Source organism: Hemibagrus wyckioides, linkage group LG05 (genome assembly GCF_019097595.1).
Source record: "Hemibagrus wyckioides isolate EC202008001 linkage group LG05, SWU_Hwy_1.0, whole genome shotgun sequence".
NCBI classification, from domain to species: Eukaryota; Metazoa; Chordata; class Actinopteri; order Siluriformes; family Bagridae; genus Hemibagrus; species Hemibagrus wyckioides.
The window spans coordinates 24298766-24318222 of record NC_080714.1 but is presented as its reverse complement, the minus strand read 5'-3'; the positions used below and the strand labels follow the sequence as shown (position 1 = coordinate 24318222).

The 19457-nt window shown below is 41.4% G+C and overlaps 1 protein-coding gene across 1 annotated transcript; it reads left to right on the top strand.

Annotated features, from left to right (window-relative positions):
- The first annotated feature begins 300 nt into the window (after positions 1-300).
- pim1 (Pim-1 proto-oncogene, serine/threonine kinase) lies at positions 301-3985 on the top strand. The gene is made up of 6 exons (XM_058389982.1): positions 301-726; positions 924-1030; positions 1221-1271; positions 1376-1742; positions 2317-2493; positions 2603-3985. Exons 1-6 carry the CDS (start codon positions 645-647, stop codon positions 2770-2772), a joined length of 954 nt encoding a protein of 317 aa, XP_058245965.1. The 5' UTR covers positions 301-644; the 3' UTR covers positions 2773-3985.
- Positions 3986-19457: the final 15472 nt, after the last annotated feature.

Sequence of the window (19457 nt, the reverse complement as noted above, 5' to 3'; positions counted from 1 at the left end):
TTCACCCGGTAGAAAAGAAAAAGAAAAACTCTGATGATGCCAGCATCACTCTTTTGTTTTGGGGCACAAAGTTTTTTTGTCTCTTGCCTCCTCCTGACCACGAGGTGAACGATTTGGCGCGTTCTGATTCCCGCCACGTCGTCTAGCCGGCCTACGTTCTCGTCTATTTTCATATTTGATTGACGCGCGCCACACAATGGAGCGCCGCTCGCTCATTGGTCGCGCGCCGCCGAAGGGCGGAGCCGTGCGTGACGCCAAAACCTACGCTCGCTACTATGCGTATAAAGAGGCTCGCGCCCCGCCTTTACGCTTTCAGAAAGCCGGGTTTGTCTGTTGTCGGTGCGGGATATCACGCGCACGTTATTTCCCCCCCGCCACCCTTTCATACTAATATCACGAACTGTTTGTTTTTATACTCAACCGGAGAAGCTGAAACGGCGTTCTACTGAATTCGCCTTGAATTTTGTTTCTTTTTAAAAGGAAAGAGAAAATCCGCCTTTTTTTTCTCTCTCCCCCCCCTCCCCAACAACGTGGATTCCTACTACGACGCCGACGTCCATTCTTTAATCTCCATTGGATTCTCGCGGCTTTGGGAATAATCTTTTGCCTATCTTTTCCTACGGATTTTTATTTTATTTTGTACAATGCTCCTCTCCAAGCTGAACACCTTCGCCCACATTTCAGCCGTCGACATGCCTGCGAAGATCCAGCTCCAAGTGCATCAAGGTTAGAGGACGTTTTGTGTTGTGGTGTGTCCCCCCCCCCCCTCTCTCCTTATGGCGTGGGAGCCATTGCGGACATGATGGCTAGCCTTTAGCTTAAAGACAAGACGCGCTGTGTGAAGAGGGAGGGAAAACCCGGGGTTTTGGTTTACGGTATATCAACTTTATTTTAATGCGTTATTGTGCTGTTTGTGGTTCCAGTGAAGGAAAAGGAGCCGTTTGAGAAGGTTTATCAGGTCGGCTCGGTGTTGGGAAGCGGCGGCTTCGGTACGGTCTACACCGGCCTGCGGATAGCCGACGGAGCGCCGGTACGTAACTGCTTTTTTTATTTTTAGTATTTTATTTTTTTATATATATATATATATATAAACGTTCTATTTCCTGCCAACCTTTTCACCTTAGGTTTTTTCTTATCATTTGCAAAAAAAATCTGGTTTGACATTGTGAAAATATGATTGTTGGTGTCTAAAGGTTTTGTTTACGTTTTTTTTTATTCAGGTTGCGATCAAGCATGTGGCTAAGGAGCGCGTGACCGAATGGGGAGAATTGGTAAGATTTTGTGTAACAACAATATGCATTAAAGATCTCGTTATATTTTTTTTTTTTTGTTTTTTTTAAATACTAATTTTCGTCTCTTGTATGTATGGTTCCAGCCCAATGGTGCGCGCGTGCCCATGGAGATCGTGCTGCTGAAGAAAGTGGGCACGGGATTCCGCGGTGTGATCAAAATGCTGGACTGGTACGAGCGCCCGGACGCCTTCATCATCGTTATGGAGAGGCCGGAAGCCGTGAAGGACCTCTTCGACTTCATCACGGAGAAAGGCGCGCTGCCCGAGGAGCTCGCGCGCGGGTTCTTCCGCCAGGTGCTCGAGGCGGTCCGTCATTGCCACGCGAGCGGCGTCGTGCACCGCGACATCAAGGACGAGAACATCCTCATCGACCTGCGCACCGGCGAGCTCAAGCTCATCGACTTCGGCTCGGGCGCGCTGCTCAAGGACACCGTGTACACCGATTTCGACGGTAAGAACTTTTTTTTTTTTTTTTCCCCTTTCTTTTTTTTTACACAATTATTGCACGCGCATGCAAGGGCGGTATGCATCATTTTGGTGGGAAAAGCATGCATGGAGACGAGGAAGGCCATGGTGACCTTCAGCTTTTAGATAGGATTTAGCGCGAGGAGGTCCGAGGCTGCGAAGTCACGTTTTATTATTGGGGGGGGGGCAAGCCGCTTCTCCTTCAAAAAAACGACTCTCGTGTGTTTAGTCGTTTCCACGCGCCCTCTTTTGGCGACAAGCGGCGTCGCTACAACTCAAAGTTTGTAAACACAAGTCACATGGCAACCGGTTTTCCCGCCCCGCCTCGTGCACACGACACGTGACTGCGTAGGTTCACCTGGCCTAGCGTGCTGTAGTAGTGTTTTGTAAACACAGCCGCAGAGCACTTCCGAGCCCCACCTCTTTTACTATCAGTGTTTGCTCTTTGCAATCAAAACAAAAAAAAAAGGCTTGGCTCTTGCTTCAAGCTGGGTTGTAATTTTGTTTGCTTTTGAGATTAAAGCTTTTGGGTTTTTTTTTTCTCTCCTTCTCGAATGCAGGTACACGTGTGTACAGCCCTCCAGAGTGGATCAGATACCACCGGTACCACGGCAGGTCAGCGACGGTGTGGTCTCTGGGGATTCTGCTGTATGATATGGTGTGTGGTGACATCCCGTTTGAGCAGGATGAAGAGATTGTGCGTGGTCAAGTGCTCTTCAGGCGAAGGATCTCGACAGGTAAGGGTCAATATATTAATATATGTATTAAGTTTTACTCTACAGTGCAAATAATTTGTAGTAAAATGACTCACTTACTCATTTGTCTTTTTTTTTTTTCTCCTAACAGAATGCCAGCAGCTCATCAGATCGTGTCTGTCTCTGCGTCCTGCCGACCGCCCCTCCTTTGAGGACATCATCAACCACTCCTGGATGCAGAACGCATCGGCGCCACCTACAGACACCACAGAGATCCGGTTGCACAGTTTGAGCCATGAGGCGGTCACAGTATGCAAGTGACTCACTACCCAGAGACTCAACACTACGTCAGCCAGCTGAGAGCCGACGGCCGCCCTCCGATCTGAGCAGCGCGTGAAACAAACTTTTCAGGACCTGAAATGTTTGTTTTTTCATTTGTTTAACACACAAGGCAGCTGTCTACAGGTGAGCCCGGGAGGTCTGGGATGTCAGACACCCCGCTCCCTTTCTGTCAAGAGGCGAGTCCGGCCGAGGAAGCGATGCCCGCCGCGTAAGATGTGCCCTGTGCAAACTTGAAGTGGTCCGTGCGATGCTGAAGAGTAAAGGCATGCCTGTGAATGGACTGAGAGACCTCCATTGCGGAGGACGCAAGCTTTCATTTAGTGCCTTCTGTGTGAGTGTCGGAAATAAATACTTGAATTGAGTAATAGCCACTGTACCACTGCTCCTTATCCAGATGTCACAATTTTCTTGCTTCCATCTCATCTGCGCTATGCAGAGAGTAACCAAAACAACCTCAGATAACCTGTGCAGAATGACCGTCCTACACCTCTCTCTCTCTCTCTCTCTCTCTCTCTCTCTCTCTCTCTCTCTCTCTCTCTCTCTCTCTCGCTTGCTCTCTCTCTCTGTCTCTCTTGCGCTCTCTCTCTAATATCCTGACTAACTCAACACAACTACCACTTATCAATACAGATGCACACAGCAATGCAACTACGACATGAGAGAACTACAAACTGTTGTCAATATTGTAAATATGTAATTGTCTTACGACTCTAAATTCCAAGACGAGGCCTGTTTAATATTTATTTGAATTTTTTTTTCTTTCTTGAAAGCAAGATCTAAGTGGAATTATTTATTTATTTATAGTAGAACGATTTATTTTGTTCGACATTTTGTCATTCCACACTGAAGGGTCCACAGCATATTTAAAAAAAAAAAACAACTATTTTACCATATTTAAGAGCAGACTTGTACATAAGTGTAAATAATCTTTACAAGCACTTCCATTGTCTGACGCAAGGAGTACTGAAAAGTCTACTGAATAATAATTTTTTTTTTTTTTTTTTAACTTAATTGTCTGCTGTGCATTGTTAGACGAATGTCATTGTGTATGTCGCACAAACGTCTACATGTTTTTGGAGTTTCACCTCTAGCATGACTGCAGCTTGTATTTTTATTTGATTTAGTGACTGTAAATTGTTTAGGAGGTTATTTTTTTACACAAGTTTCAATAAATATTTTTTTAAGTGCTGAATACAGTTGTCCTGAGTTTTTGTTCCTACTAATTTAAATCAAGAGTATTATCATGGATGGAACTTTTTTGGTGTCACAAACGTTCATTAATAAGGATAAATAAAATATTTATTTTATTTTTATATATATATAATATATATAAAAATCTTGATCATGTATTAGAATCGAAAGTCTGAAGAGCATGGTGATTTAATATAAATGACAGCACTCATAAATACTGAACAATGAATAATTACACATTAGGCTAATTATAAGGTTAATCCGTAATTAGTAATAGTGTAGGATAAAGAATTGCCAGAAGCAGAGCTGTCAACATGGAGAACATCGCTAGTACTGAAAAAAATCCTAGCAGGAAGAGGAAAATATGCAGAATTTTACAATATCGCTGGGGTATGTTGGATGAGATGCTCCATGCTTACGGCTAAACAGCACCACCCCGAACGTCTCGTTTTCAACGGATTCCCGACAAGTAGGTTTGCCCATTCATAGGTTCACTTTCGTAAAGTGCGGAGTGAAAGTAAATGAGATCGGGAACATCCTTTCCCCTTCGGTGATTTTGACTGCGGCTTAAAACACAAAGACATAGTGTTCAGGAACATAGCTCCTGTATTGACATAGCGATGGGTCAACAAGTCACACTACCGCAGTAAATATTGGCACCCATGGAGTAGAAATTTCATTTCTCCATGACACATTTTATTCTAGGAGGTTACCTTCCTCCACAGTAAAGCACAAAGAGTCAGAGTGCAAAATAAAATCGTTTAGAAGATTAGTACTTTGTGTTCCAGTGGAGTTGTGATCATTCCACACATTCCTGTTCCAGAGGAACAATCAGATTAGCTCTTTACACTTCCTCATAGGTTCTTTGAACAGCATTCATAAAGTGAAACCTTCTGTGGACGGAAAATTGTTCGGCTATAGAGTTCAGAACCATTAAAACCTCTTTATATCCTCAGTTTGATTCGGTTTTGTGGATCAGTAGGTGAATGTATTCAGATAAATTGCCCCTTGGTGTGAATTTGTGTGTCCATGGTGTCCTGCCAAGCACTGACATCCCATCCTTTGAGTACTTCTGCTTCAAACTCCAGATCCACCATGACCTTGAACTCTCAGTGAAAGTGATCGAGTGACTAAGAGAGTGTTAGCTATGGCTATATCTTGTCGTGTCATGTGACATCAACGTGATTGTCAAAAATCTCTCCGGAATCACGCGTGTTGAACGTGAGTACTAATATTGTGTTGATCCCCCATTTGCTGCCAAAACATCCCTGACCCGTGGAGGCATGGACTCCACTAGATCCCTGAAGGTGTGCTATGGTATCTGGCACCAAAATGTTAACAGCGGTATACTGCTGAAAGAGGCCACAGCCATCAGGGAATACCGTTTCCATGAAAGGGTGTACGTGGTCTGCAACAATGCTTAGGTAGGTGGTACGTGTCAAAGTAACGTCTACATGGATGGCAGGACCCAAGGTTTCCCATCAGAACATTGCCCAAAGTATGACACTGCCTCCACCGGCTTGCCTTCTTCCCATAGTGCATCCTGGTGCCTTGTGTTCTCCAGGTAAGCAATGCACACGCACCCAGCCATCCACATGATGTAAAAGAAACATGATTAATCAGACCAGGCCACCTTCTTCCATTGCTCCATGGTCCAGTTCTGTCCATTGTTGTCGCTTTCAGGGGCAGCATAATTTTGCTGCTTTGTGAAAGAACTGTGATGCTAGAAATACTGTCTATAAAATACACATTAATACACAACACAGCGATTATGACCCATGTTTGTAAAATCCAAAAGCATTACAGAAGCACCACTTCACGCTTTTCTAGCACTAGAACTGCCGAGGAGTTGCCATGGAAACAATAATGTCAATCAGTATGAGAAATGACACGCCCACACAGTTCTGCTCAGAATGTTAAATTGTTCTGACAAAAATAAACAAGCAGTGTGTAGGGATTAGCAGAAGATGTCATGGTTGCTGATGTTTGGTCAGTTCTTGGTGGGAAGATATGATGTGAGATGGTGTATGTGTTGAAAGACGACGTGTAGGTCCCTACTTGGTTCTTCTGGTTCGTTCTTTCTTGTCTTCTATAGTTTGTAACTTTAATCGGAGCTGATACAAGGAATCACTGAGGATGTATATGAGAACTTGTGCTTGAAACACAACAAATAAATAATAAAAAAAAAATTAGAAGTAAAATTTTGCTCCTGGCTGTGATTGTGCAACTTGTAGATATTTATAATTCTTCAAATTTCAATGCTGGAAAGATGGTTGATGGTTTGACGTTGGAACATTTTCTATAAATGACACATCAAGCGTGTCGAGCGTTTCTCATTGGCCTTCGACAAAAGAGCTGAACGGAAGTGAGGTGGAGTTGGATGCCTCTGGTCCATGACGGTGTGAACAAAATGCTGAATCATGGTGTTACGTAAGTGCCCCAAGACACTCAAAGTGTCCTGTTACTCGTCTTTCAGATCCATGTGGAGTTTAGTGTATTGCATGTTCTCTTCCTGTCCATGCCGCTTTCGTCTGGGTTTCCTGGTACTTCCCAAAATACATGCCACTCTAAATCGTTCCTCTATGATGCCCTGAGATGGTCTTGTGTCTGATCCAGGATATCTATCAATCCTTGTGTGTGTTTTTTTTGCTCACCACAGCTGTAAAGAGTGTTTCTTTGATTCCTTCTTGTCAGATCAAAGCAGTCTGTCTGTTCTCCTCTGAGCTTTCTCACTAACAGAACTGGAGGCTTTTGTTCTTTGCACCATTCTGTGTTAGCTCTGAAGCAGGGGTGTCCAATCTTATCAGCGAAGGGCCAGTGTTGCTGCCGGTTTTTCTGGTTGATCTTGAATCTTGCATGTTCTCCCTGTGCTTGGTGGGTTTCTTTCGGGTTCTCCGGTTTCCTCCCTCGAGGCTGATTGGAGTCTCTAAATTTCCCGTAGTGTGTGATTGCGTAAGTGAATATATGTGTGTGCGCCCTGCGATGGGTTGGCACTCTGTCCGGGGTGTATCCTGCATTGATGCCTGAGATAGGCGTGACCTGAGAACAGATGGTCAATAAGTGGTACAGACAATGAAAGGAAAATCTTGAATCTGGGCTTTTAAAATACTTCCGCTTGGTTGGAAGAAAAACTTGCACACACCGTTCCGGTCTGGATAAGACTGGACATCACTGTCTTGTGTGAAAATCCCAGAAGATCAGTGGTTTATTAAAAAGTTTATCTTGTCTGGTACCGTCAGCCGTGTCATGGTGAAAGTCATTGAAATCACATTTTTTCCACATGTCGATAAAGATTTGAAGACCTGTATCTCGATGATTCGATGCACTGTGCTGCTCTGCTGCTACACGATTGGCTGATTGGATAACTGCATGGACTATTAACCATTTTAACCAGTACACTGGCACTCCATTTCACCAGAGGAATGGAAATCGACTTATCGATCATTTTCGATTAGTATAAATAAAAGAAATGATTTTCTGGCCGTGAGTCTGATATAAAATGAGTCAGGACTTTCAGTGTGAGAGGTGTGTTTTTCCCTCTGTTGGATAAGCTTACAAAGAATTTTAGTGGTTCAAGATAAACACCTTCAAATTTTAGATACTTTTTAGATGAACAAGCACTTGGGGCATCCCAAGAGTAGAAATGGGTTTGATATCAACATTTACTTACTATTTGTGTGGAGACGAATAACCATTATTGGGTTTTTCTTGGAACTTTTCTGTGAATATATTGCCCCTAGTCGGCTACACACACTAATGAAATCTTCAGTGTGTAGTGCAGGAGGCAGGGTTTAGAAAGAGTAGCTCATGTTACTGTATCAGTGGGAAAGTGCGTTAGATTGAACGAAACGTTCCAAGGAAAATCCTTTGTTTTGCATAACTGAACAGGAAGTAGTGTTTAAATTTGACTTTATATGATAGCTTAGTGGTTAGCATACTGTATATGCCTCACACCTTCAAGGTTGAGGGTTCAATTCCTGCCTTTGACCTTTGTGAGCGGAGCTTGCGTGTTCTCTATAGGGAAAGGGTTTCTTCTGGGTTCTTTAACTTCCTCTCCAGTCCAAAGACATGTCTTGTAGGCTGATAGGAATATCTAAATTGTTCTATCGTGCCCTCGAACCTTCACCAGTGTGTTCCCCTTCCTTGTGCCCCATGACGGATGGTTGTTAATCCAATTTTCTGGCATGTAGCTAGGAATAAAAAAACATCTCAGGCGACCACACTAGTGTCTAGTCAACCTCTGTTTTAGAAGTGACAGTTTGCACCTTTAACCTATTTTACAGGAGTCTGTTGGCCTTCAGTGTGAGACGTGTGTTTTTCCCTCTGTTGGATAAGCTTACACAGAATTTTAGTGGTTGAAGATAAACACCTTTAAATTTCAGACTCTTTTTAGATGAGCAAGCAAGTGGAGCGTCTCAGAGAGGAGAAATGGGTTTGATATCAACATTTACTGTGAAGATAGAAACATTTGTGTGGAGAAAAATAACCGATATTGGTGTTTTTTTTTGGAACTTTTCTATGAATATATTGCCCCTAGTAGGTTAGGGAAAAACAGAAATACTTATGAAAAAGTCCTGAGTGTCTACTTTCATATGAGCTTCATATTAAGCACTACTGTGGAATGAGACATGACAAAGACATTCAATGCTGAACACGGACACAACAAAAACAGGAGGAAATAAATTTTTTGGCCTCTGGTATAAAGTTTGTTTAAAGTGTCTGGTTGTAGCCTTGATTTGGAGTGTAATACAGTCTGAATCTGAGAGATTTCAGATCTAGCATGGATTTGTTGAGCTTTCAGCAGGTTTGAAGGTCCATTTGTGCTGCTTTTGTCATGCTGACCTGCAACCCAGATCCTAACAGGAACATGGCTTACGGTTTCCATGACATAACACGGAAAAATAATTAACAATGCTCTAACGCACACACGGCATCACTCAGAAGAGCTAGGATGCTGCTGATATGCATCAGGCTTCTAAGATTACTTGCTTTTTTAGATAAGAATGATTGACCTTCTTAAGGTCAGTATATGGAATAGCAGCAAACACATTGAGAACAAAGCTTTGCCTGGGATTAGGTGAACTCTGAATTTATACATATACACACATTGAACAGTGTGTGTGTGTGTGTGGCGGTGCTGCTTTGGCACATGACACAACTATGTAATTGGTCTCACTGGGCCTGTGTGTGCTGGCAACGCCACTAGGCCACACTAGCTATTGTCCCAATTATTCATGTATATACAGGATGTGTGTGTGTCATTGTGTGAAAGTGAGAGTGTGTGTGTCAGCAAAGTCATGGCATTTATGTTCGGAATGAAAATGAAGTTTGCGTACTCATTCCACTCGTCATGTGCCTCAGGGTTTGTACTAATGCCCAAGCATCTTAATCACACTTTATTTTTATTTCTAAAAGTTTCAAACTATTGAAAATATTCCCCTATTGTGAATTCGAAATCGTAGAAGGTGTGATTTCACCAAGAAATGATGGTGAGGCAGAAAAAGGAGAGCCAAAAAAAACGAGAAACTACAGTGATGAAATTAAGCAGAAAATACAAGGAGGATAAAATATTTTAACAGAAATGTCAGAATAAACAGAATGACCTTACACAAACTCACTTATAGACACACACCAATCCACACGCGAGTTTAAACCAGCAGTGAGGAAAAGGGACAGCCGGGGTGGGGGTGGGGGGTGGGGGGGGTCACTGTTATGTAGTGTTTTTAATAGATAGATAGTAAATGTAATAATTTATGGAAGCTGGATCTGGATACAGCGGGAGGTGCGGTGGCAGAGCCAACTTGTTGAGGGACATAGAAGTGGGTGAGTGCGCTAGATTGAAAGAAGCGTTCCAAGGAAAAGCTTTTGATTTGCGTAACTGAACAGGAAGTGGTGTTTAAATTTCACGTCACATGGTGGCTTAATGATTAGCGTACTGTATATGCCTCACACCTTCAAGATTTTTGGTTCGATTCATGCCTCTGTCCTGTGTGGGCGGAGCTAGCATGCTTTAGGGAAAGGGTTTCCTCTGGGTTCTTTAAGTTCCTCTCCAGTCCAAAGACATGTTTTGTAGGCTGATAGGAATATCTAAATTGTGCTGTTGTGCCCTCGAACCTTCACTAGAGTGTCCCCTGCCTTGTGCCCCATGTCCCTTGTGTAGGATAAGATGGACGGAGGGTTGTTAATCCTATTTTCTGGCATGTAGCTAGGAATAAAAAACGTCTCAGGTGACCACACGAGTGTCTCAGCAACCTCTGTTTTAGCCACGTTTAACCTATTTTCGTTTATTTTCACAGTTGTGACTTACTGCATTGTGATATGAATTATATTAAAACATGAAAGATGTTAATTCTGAAAGAAAAATCGACATGGATTGTGTCTGTATGTGGAATATTTTCTCTACTCAGTCATTTGATGTCGCAAACACTGAAAAACAGCTGCTTTAGTTCTGGATAGTAAGTAGTTAGGAAAAGAACTGCTTATTTATTATGGTGTGTTTGTGTGTGTGTGTGTGTGTGTGTGTGAACAGCATCGTGAGAATGAGCTCAGCGCTGGCTTCCACGCTGCTCTTGCGAGGTTTCCAGGGTTGTGCGATGCTGAGAGGACTGGAATGCAATCCTGTGCTTGACCCTGGCTCTCGCTCTGCTCTACCTGCTCACACTCTTCCTCTCGTCACCGCTCGGGCCTTTTGTGAGAAAACACACACAAACACAAACACGCCCCCTCCGGCTTCCCAGCATTCCTAGCCCTGTGACTCAGTTGGTTCTCAGCAGTGAGTGCAGATCCGTCACCGAGGATAAAGGTCAGCTCGCTCTCACTCATCCAGAACGCAGCTTACTTCAGATCGGACCTTAAAGCGCCCCTGAAATCAAAATCGGTGCACCGCTTTAGTTTTAACACCAATTCGATAGTATGTGTAAAAGAAATGCAACAAAACTGTTTTGCACTTAACTTCTTTTTCAATATGAATAATTTTTAACGTGTAAGAAAATAATACAAATTTTTTTTTGCTGACTCATCCTGTACTAGTCTAGTGTTCATCCAATCAAATGCTCTGCAGACTCAGGGGGTGGGTCTTGTTCTATAGTAGTGGCTCCATAACAGCGACACTACACTATCAGGGCTTCTCCGTAATAGCGTCATGATACATTCATTCATTCATTCATTCATTGTCTATACCCGCTTATTCCTAGGACTCCTAGGGTCACGGGGGTCTGCTGGAGCCTATACCAGCACACATAGGGCGAAAGGCAGGGGTACACCCTGGACAGGTCACAAGTCCATCGCAGGGCGCGTCATGATAGAATAGTAAATAAATAACACCATGTTAAATAGTAAATGATACAAACAATTAACCCTTTTCTTCACCAGTACACTGAAGCTCCATTTCACTCTCACTAAATGGACTTAGTGGACATTTTCAATTAGTAAAAAGAAGTGTATGATTTTCTGGCTGTGAATAGGACATAAAATGAGTCAGGTCTTTCAGTGCGAGTCAGGACTTTCAGTGTTAGCTTTCAGTGTGAGACGTGTGTTTTTCCCTCCGTTGGATAAGCTTACACAGAATTTTTGTGGTTGAAGATAAATACCTTCAAATTTTAGATGCTTTTTAGATGATCAAGCACTTGCGGCGTCTCTGAGAGCAGAAATGGGTTTGATATCAACGTTTACTTTGAAGATAGAAACATTTATGTGGAAAAAAAACTAACAGTTTTGGGGGTTTTATGCTAGAATTTTTTTAATGAAAAACTAGAAATACTTCAAGTCCTGAGTGTCTACTTTCATATGAGCTGCATATTAAGCACCACTGTGGAGTGAGACATGACAAAAACATTCAATACTGAATATGGACATAACAAAAACAGCTGCTTTTGGTAGCTTAGTGGTTAAGACGTTGGACTACTGATCGGAAGGTGCGAGTTTGAATCCCAGGTCCACCAATCTGCCCCTTCTGGGCCCTTGAGCAAGGCCCTTAATCCTCAATTGCTCAGTTGTATAAAATGAGATAAATTGTAAGTCACTCTGGATAAGAGTGTCTGCCAAATGCCAGCAATGTAAATGGTAAAAAGAGTGCACTTCACTTTACTAATGATCCAGCTTAGTGAAGATGATGGTGGATTTCTAACAGCAGTGATCGATTCAGTCTTTGATGGAAATTCTTTCGATAGATCAGTTTACACTTGTGGTGACTGTTTACAGCTGTTGTTATGTACATTAAGAGATAACTATGTACATTAAGAGATAACTCAGAACCTTGTTTCGTGGACATTTCACACCATTAACCCTAACGATAAACTCTTATAAACTCTGATAAAAGTCTTCCTCAGTTGTCTGTAGGCAATGACGCCTGTGAAGCAATTTAGGTGGTTATCTATTGCCTTTTTTCAAAGGTGGCTTAATCACAGAATGATGGATGGGTTAATTAAGTCTGTCAATGAGATATGTCAGAGATACCTGCTTTTGGAGAACCTGTGGCTCTCCATCACCTCTGGCACCACTGATGGTTGAGTTTGACGCAAACAAGCATACACTATATGGACGAGAGCGTGTGGACGTCTGACCATCACACCCATATGTGCTGGTTGAACATCCCATTTATTTATTCTCACTTTTGCTGTTATAATAAGCTCCACTTTCTGTTCTGGGAAGGCTTTCCACTAGATGTTGGAGCGTGGCTGTGGAGATTTGTGATGATTCAGCTACAAGAGCATTAGTGAGATGTCTCTAGTGTCGCCAAAATGAGCACGAGGTTTCCTTTTGAGTCTGGTTCCTCTTCTTCCTCTTACCATCTCAGGGAGTTTTTTCTTGCCACAGTTGCCTCAGGCTTGCCTTTCAGGATTAATACAAATAAAGTCTAATATCAATCTTGACTGAACTGAATTGAATGTTGGGATGGTGAGGAGGTCTGGGGTGTTTCCAGTTCGTCCCAAAGGTGCTCATTGGGGTCAAGGTCAAGGATCTTTGCAGGACACTCAAGTTCTAACACTAATTCTTCATGCATGCACCTCCTCATGACAAAATGATCAATGATTGGATGACACTTATTTTGTCCCAGGATTAAAACCCTAAGAATGGACCAGAGAGCCGTTCCCTGAACCCCACGAAGACCCTCAACCAGGCAGATCTCTTTCATCATGACCAACAGACAATGGGCCGATCACGGATCGGCTCTAAAGGTCATCTGCCTCTCAGGTCAGCGAGGACACAAGCAGTGGCCCCCCATTCCTCGGTCTTCCCATTGGGAAATTGGTGGAAGCCAATATCTCAACCCTGCTCAGCAAACACACCAATGTTGACAAGCCCTTGTGATTCATCTCTCAGTAAACAGCAGTCAAGTCTGAGCTGACGAGCGTTAGGACGAGTGGGTGGAGTCTAGAGGGCGCCACCCACTTCACCCCCCTCCCAGTGTGGTTAGTCATGGCTTGTGTGAGTGACTTGAGAACCGGTGTGGCGTCTGTTCCCATGGGAATGTGAAGCCAAAGAAGAGGTAACGAAAGAGCAAACTGTAATAAATGCTGCGTAAATGAAAGTGTTGGATTAACCCACAGTGCAGCAGAACTGATCCTAACTCGCGGGTTTACTCCGCACTGGTATTTTAATCATGTCCCAACATGCAGAAGTATATTGCGAGGAATTATGAAGGAATTTCATGTGGCAATGTTATTATAAAGAATTATTTTCAAAATATTAAGGTTTATTTATTAATTAGTATAGCTTTTTTTTTTGCTAGGGTTTAATGTAAATTTTTTAAATGAATGACTAAATATTGCACATTGTGTACTACTAATTAATAATATTAATATTACTACTACTACTACTACTACTACTACTACTACTAATAATAATAATAATTAAAAAAAAAAAAATAACAAGAACAACTGGTTCAGTCTGCCAAGGTTTTTTTCTTATTAAAAATGAGAAAAATATATATTTTTTAATCATTTAAATGTGTTTTATGTAGCACTTTAATAAATGTGCAATCATTATTAATAAAACTATAATTAAACTATAAGATTATTTTTAGAACTACTGCAATCAATTAAAAATATATATATATATATTTTTATATGTTTTTTTTGCCAATTATATATTATTATTTGAAACAATTAATATTTGCATTTTTCCTGAAACATGCATAACAAGCACTTTCTTTCTTTTTTTTCTTTTTTTTTTTTTGCAGACTTGTAGTTCTGCATCTATTGTATGAACAGAAAGGCCACATACACACAAACACACACACCTGTATCGAGGCCTTCTGCTTTCCCATCAAGCCCTCCTCCTCCCTGCTGCTTTCCCGTAAAGCCATGATTCACTTCCTCATTCCGCAGTGACTGATGCGTCCACATGCAACATGCAAGCACTCGCTTTTGCTTCCCTTTCTGCACTCACACACACACACACACACAGCCTGCAGGTGGCCCCCTTATTAAAAATTACTCACAGCATGTGTCTAGATTCATTATTGCACTGCATAAGCATTCTAATTCCTCATTTTTTCCATTTTTATGTTGTTTCCGCTTGTCCTAGAACATCTGCTCATCTGTAGTTTCCCCTACATGGCCCAGGGTGTTGCTCAAGGTTAAAATGTTTTGCATGTTCCTCCGGCACATTCCTGTCGTAAATGTCGAAATCCCAAGCATCGGTATTTCATTACGAAACAAACTTGGGTAAGAGATTTGTTCTGTCCTGCTGCGAGGGTGAGAAATAGCCTCACGTTCCTTACGGGCAGCGAAGGGCAGTTTCAGGGTGACTTCCTACGTGTCCTCATAGGCGCCATTGCAGCAAATTGTCACATTAGGAGGGCGGTGCAGCGGTGACGCCAAATCGAGGTCAACGGTTGTCCGAACGCTTGCCACATTCAAGCCTGAGGACATGTTTTGTGTTTGTAAACAATGAGCAGGTCAAGTGATCTGGCCGTTATCCTGTAAGCCGATTTGGCCAGTAACCTTGGAGTTCTCCATCCTGGATAATGAGATCAGACTGAGAGCAGTCAGGTTATATAAGGGCAAATTAGGCTTTGTAGCCATCCTGCTCAGGTGTCTCTCACTAGATACTGACTTTTATTTATTTATTCATTCATTCATTCATTCATTCATTCATTCATTCATTCATTCATTCATTCATTCATGTATTTACTTGTTAATTATTTATTTATTTATTTATTTATTTATTTATTTATTTATTTATTTATTTATTTATTTATTTTATGTAGACCCAATTAGTTTTTTAAAACTAATAATTTTCCCAGACAATACACTTTCCCTATACTAGAATTTTTAATGTTAATTATAATGTTCTTTCACAGCGTCAGTGTCCACGGTTCAATCCCTGTGTATATGTGTGTGTGTAGGTTTCCTCCAGGTTCCTCTGTTCTCCGAAAAACCTTTCTGAAATCCATTGGCTAAGCAAACGTGCCCCTAGTTGCCCTTAAGCGTCAAATCCAGGGTGTATTCCCGCCTCGCGCCCTGTCTAGCATAAAAGCGCTTACTGAAGATGAATGAACGAATGAATCTTCAGTTGAAAGTCAGTAAGGGTGTGCTCCTTAAAAGGGGATTAGCTAGACAATAACTCTTACATTAGTCACAGTTTCATGTCAATTAGACTTAATTAGATATTCTCTTGTTCCTAAATGAATTTTTAGAATGCTAGTTTCCTGGTACCTTTGTTTCTTAAAAAAAAAAAGAAGATTTTATTTAGGTCCTGCCTCACAGTTGAAGCATCCTAAATCATCCTAAACATCCTAAAAGTTATTCGGGTCTGTGTGCAGTTTCAGGTTTCTTCCACAGATGTACGTTTCCTCCGGGTTCTCGAATTTCCTTCTGCCTCATGAAAACATGACAGTGGGTGGATGTTAAATTGTCCCTAAGTGTGATTGAGTGATGATGTCCTAAGAAAAAGCTCAAAAGAATGGCAGTCAGTTATAAAACTGTCTAGTCTTCAGGTAGGGAGTGACTTAACACCAATTTACGTCAAGTCAAGGATTACATTTAATTGAAGCCAAGGATTACAATGAGTTCACAATGTAAACTCAAATTTAGATAATTTCTGTTTATATTTTGATAATTTACACTAAATAAACTCCTCCAGTGGATGTATGGGATAGTACAGATTAAATGCATCCCGGTAAAGAGCTCACCTTCTGAGATGACGGAATGTGGCCCACTACAGGACTAGAGTTGGGGTTTCAATGCTTATAGAAATCCTCATGGCCTTCTAGACATCCTCAAGGCCTTTTAAACATCCTCATTGCATTATAGACATCATCAGGGCCTTATAAACATCATCATGACCTTACAGACATTCTTATGGCATTATAAATATCCTTATGGCCTTATTAACATCTTCCTGGCGTTATAGACATCCTCATGTCCTAATAAACATCTTCATGGCCTAATAGACATTCTCACGGCCTTATGAACATGCTCATGGCCTTATATATTATCCCCATTGCCTTACAGACATCATCAGGGCCTTATAAACATCATGGCCTTATAGACATTCCCATGGCCTTATAAATATCCTTATGGCCTTATAAACATCCTAATGGCCTTATAGACATTCCCATGGCCTTATAAATATCCTTATGGCCTTATAAACATCTTAATGGCCTTATAGACATTCTCATGTCCCAATAAACATCTTCATGGCCTTATAAACATCCTCATGGCTTTATAGCGGTTTTCATGGCTTTATAGACATCCTTGTGGTCTTATAAACATCCTCTTGACCTTATAGTCATTCTCATGGCTTATTGAGACCCTCATGGCCTTATAGACATTCTCAGTTTTATAGGCATCCTCTTGGTTTTATAAACATCCCCATGGCCTTATAGACATCCTCATGGCTTTATAGCCATTTTCATGGCCTTATAGACATCCTTCTGGTCTTATAAACATCCTCACAGCCTTATAGACATCCTCATGGCCGTACAAACATCTTTCTTTCCATATAGACATCCTCACATCCTAATAAAAGTCCTCATGGCCTTATAAAGGTCCTCATAGCCTAATAGACATTCGAACAGCCTTCTAGACATCCTCATGGCCTTATAAACATCCTCACAGCCTTATAGATACTCTAATGGCCTTATAAACCTGCTCATGACCTTACAATCATCGTTATGGCCTTATAAAAAGCCTCATAGCCTTATAAATGTCCACATGGCCTTAGCGATGTCGTCACAGTCTTATACATGTCCACATGGCTTTACGGATGCCTCATGATCCTCATGGCCTTGTAAACATCCACATGAACTTATAGATATTCCTATGTCCATAAAAAACCTGTTCATAGCCATATGGATGTTCTTACGGGCTTATAGACATCCACATAACCTTATAGACCTCCTTAATGACTTGTAACTGCGTGGGGCTCAGGGTCAACTTAAAAAGAACATTAATAGCGTAATAATAGAGGCATGTGCTGTCCTACATAATGAGATAGCAAAATGAGATGGAACACTCTGTCATATTTTATAATGATCCAGAGGAAAAATACCCCTGATGTCCTGAGAGACATTGTGGGGATCTCCATGCTCAGATACACCTGGTTTAAAAAGTTTAGTAGGTGTGCTCTTGCTGCTGTGCCGAGAATGAAACACAACCCTGTATAGTGTTTGCTACCACCTATTGTGGCCTGTTTGATGGATGGGGTAGAAAGGGGCTAATAAATTATGCCTATAGGAGGTGTACCTGGCCAATGATTATATATACAAGGCAGGTGGATGTAATAAAATGGCTTGGGGAGTTGCACTGAGAGGAAAAGAGCATTTCTTGTTGCATTTTCACGGCATGTTCCAGCCTAAACTGTCATCTGCACATCCAGCAACACAGTACATTTCCTAATCATTTACCGAAGTTGCGTAAAAGATTTTATGTTAATACCTACAATGTGCCATGTGTACCAAGAGTTCTCGTAAGTTCATGACAACAGACCACGTGGCTGGATGAGAGTGGAAATATCCAGGGTGGTGTAATGAAAGGTGGCGTGATAATACTAACTGATAAGCGCATACACAGGAAGGATGAACCCTTTGGCCTTAATAATGTTTCACCGGGCATGTGATGAACTTTAAACCTTGTAGTGAGCGGGAGACCGGAGTGGAATGTGCACACGATTCCTTTCGAAATGTCGTAGTAGGTGTGTGTGTGTGTGTGTGTGTGTATGTGTGTATGTGTTAGTGAGGCGTGTCACCTTAATCTCAGATCAACACTAAGCCACATTCCTAACACCCACAGATGGGTTTCCTGTTTCAGTTATGCAGAACTGAAAGCTAAGTACGACAGGTTAAGGGTCCCCAGTGTGAAGCCGGCGCTGTATTCTTTATTGTTTTTGTCTCCGTGTTGTTTTTAAAGATTGGACATTTTAGACTGTTAGAGAAGATAACTATTTTAACTCCTTTACTAAAAGACCTGGAAGACCTGTTTATCTGATAACCAGATGAAATAACATGGCAAAATAAAAAAAAGAATAAACTAATATGTAAGGAATAAAACACAACACGACATGCTGTTAAAGGAAAATAATCAACGATGGGATGCAGAGTAATTATTAGTACCACACTGAAGGAATTATTTTACTCTAACAGCATATTCTGGTGGATTTTTTCCCCCTCATAAACCACAGAAAGTTGCCAATGATTTAAAGTGTTCAATTTATTAAAGAACCAGACATCATACTGTTATTTATTAATTTATGGTTTAATTAATTCACATAATTTACAGTTACATGTCATGGAACATTCCCAGAACAAGTATTTCCTATAAACAGTTGTTCCTGCACCTGCGTCTCTCTCTCTCTCTCTCTCTCTCTCTCTCTCACACACACACAAACACACACGCACACACACACACACTTTCTGTCTCTCTCTCACTCTGTGTCTGTCTCTCTCTCTTACCCCCCTCTCTCACCCCCCCTCAATCTTTCTGTCTCTTTGTCTTTCTGTCTCTCTCACTCTCTGTCTCTCTGTCCTCCTTCTCTCTCTCTCTCTCTCTCTCTCTCTCTCTCACTTACTCTCTCTCTCTCTCTCTCTCTCTCTCTCTTACTCTCTCTCTCTCTCTCTCTCTCTTACTCTCTCTCTCTCTCTCTCTGTCTCTTCCAGAAAACTTAAAGAATGGACATCTTAAAAGCAAGTCACAGCAAGTCTTCTTGCACAAAGGATAAATAATAAATAATGATATTTTTACAAAAAAAATAAATAAAACTTAGTTGGTTAAATAACTTTGAAAAACATTGTTAAGATTTGTTTTTTTCCCCAAATGTATTTCTTATTTGGCTTAAATTGAGTTTTTTTGTTATTATATTAACTTTTTTAATTGAGAGTCATACATTTTAACATTAACTACAACTAACCTAATACGATTGAGTCCTAGCTACCTACCAATGTATCTGCATATCATCGGTTGAAACTAAGTAGGTATTGGAAATTGTGTCTTATATAGTTTTATATACACTACCAGTCAAAAGTCTGGACA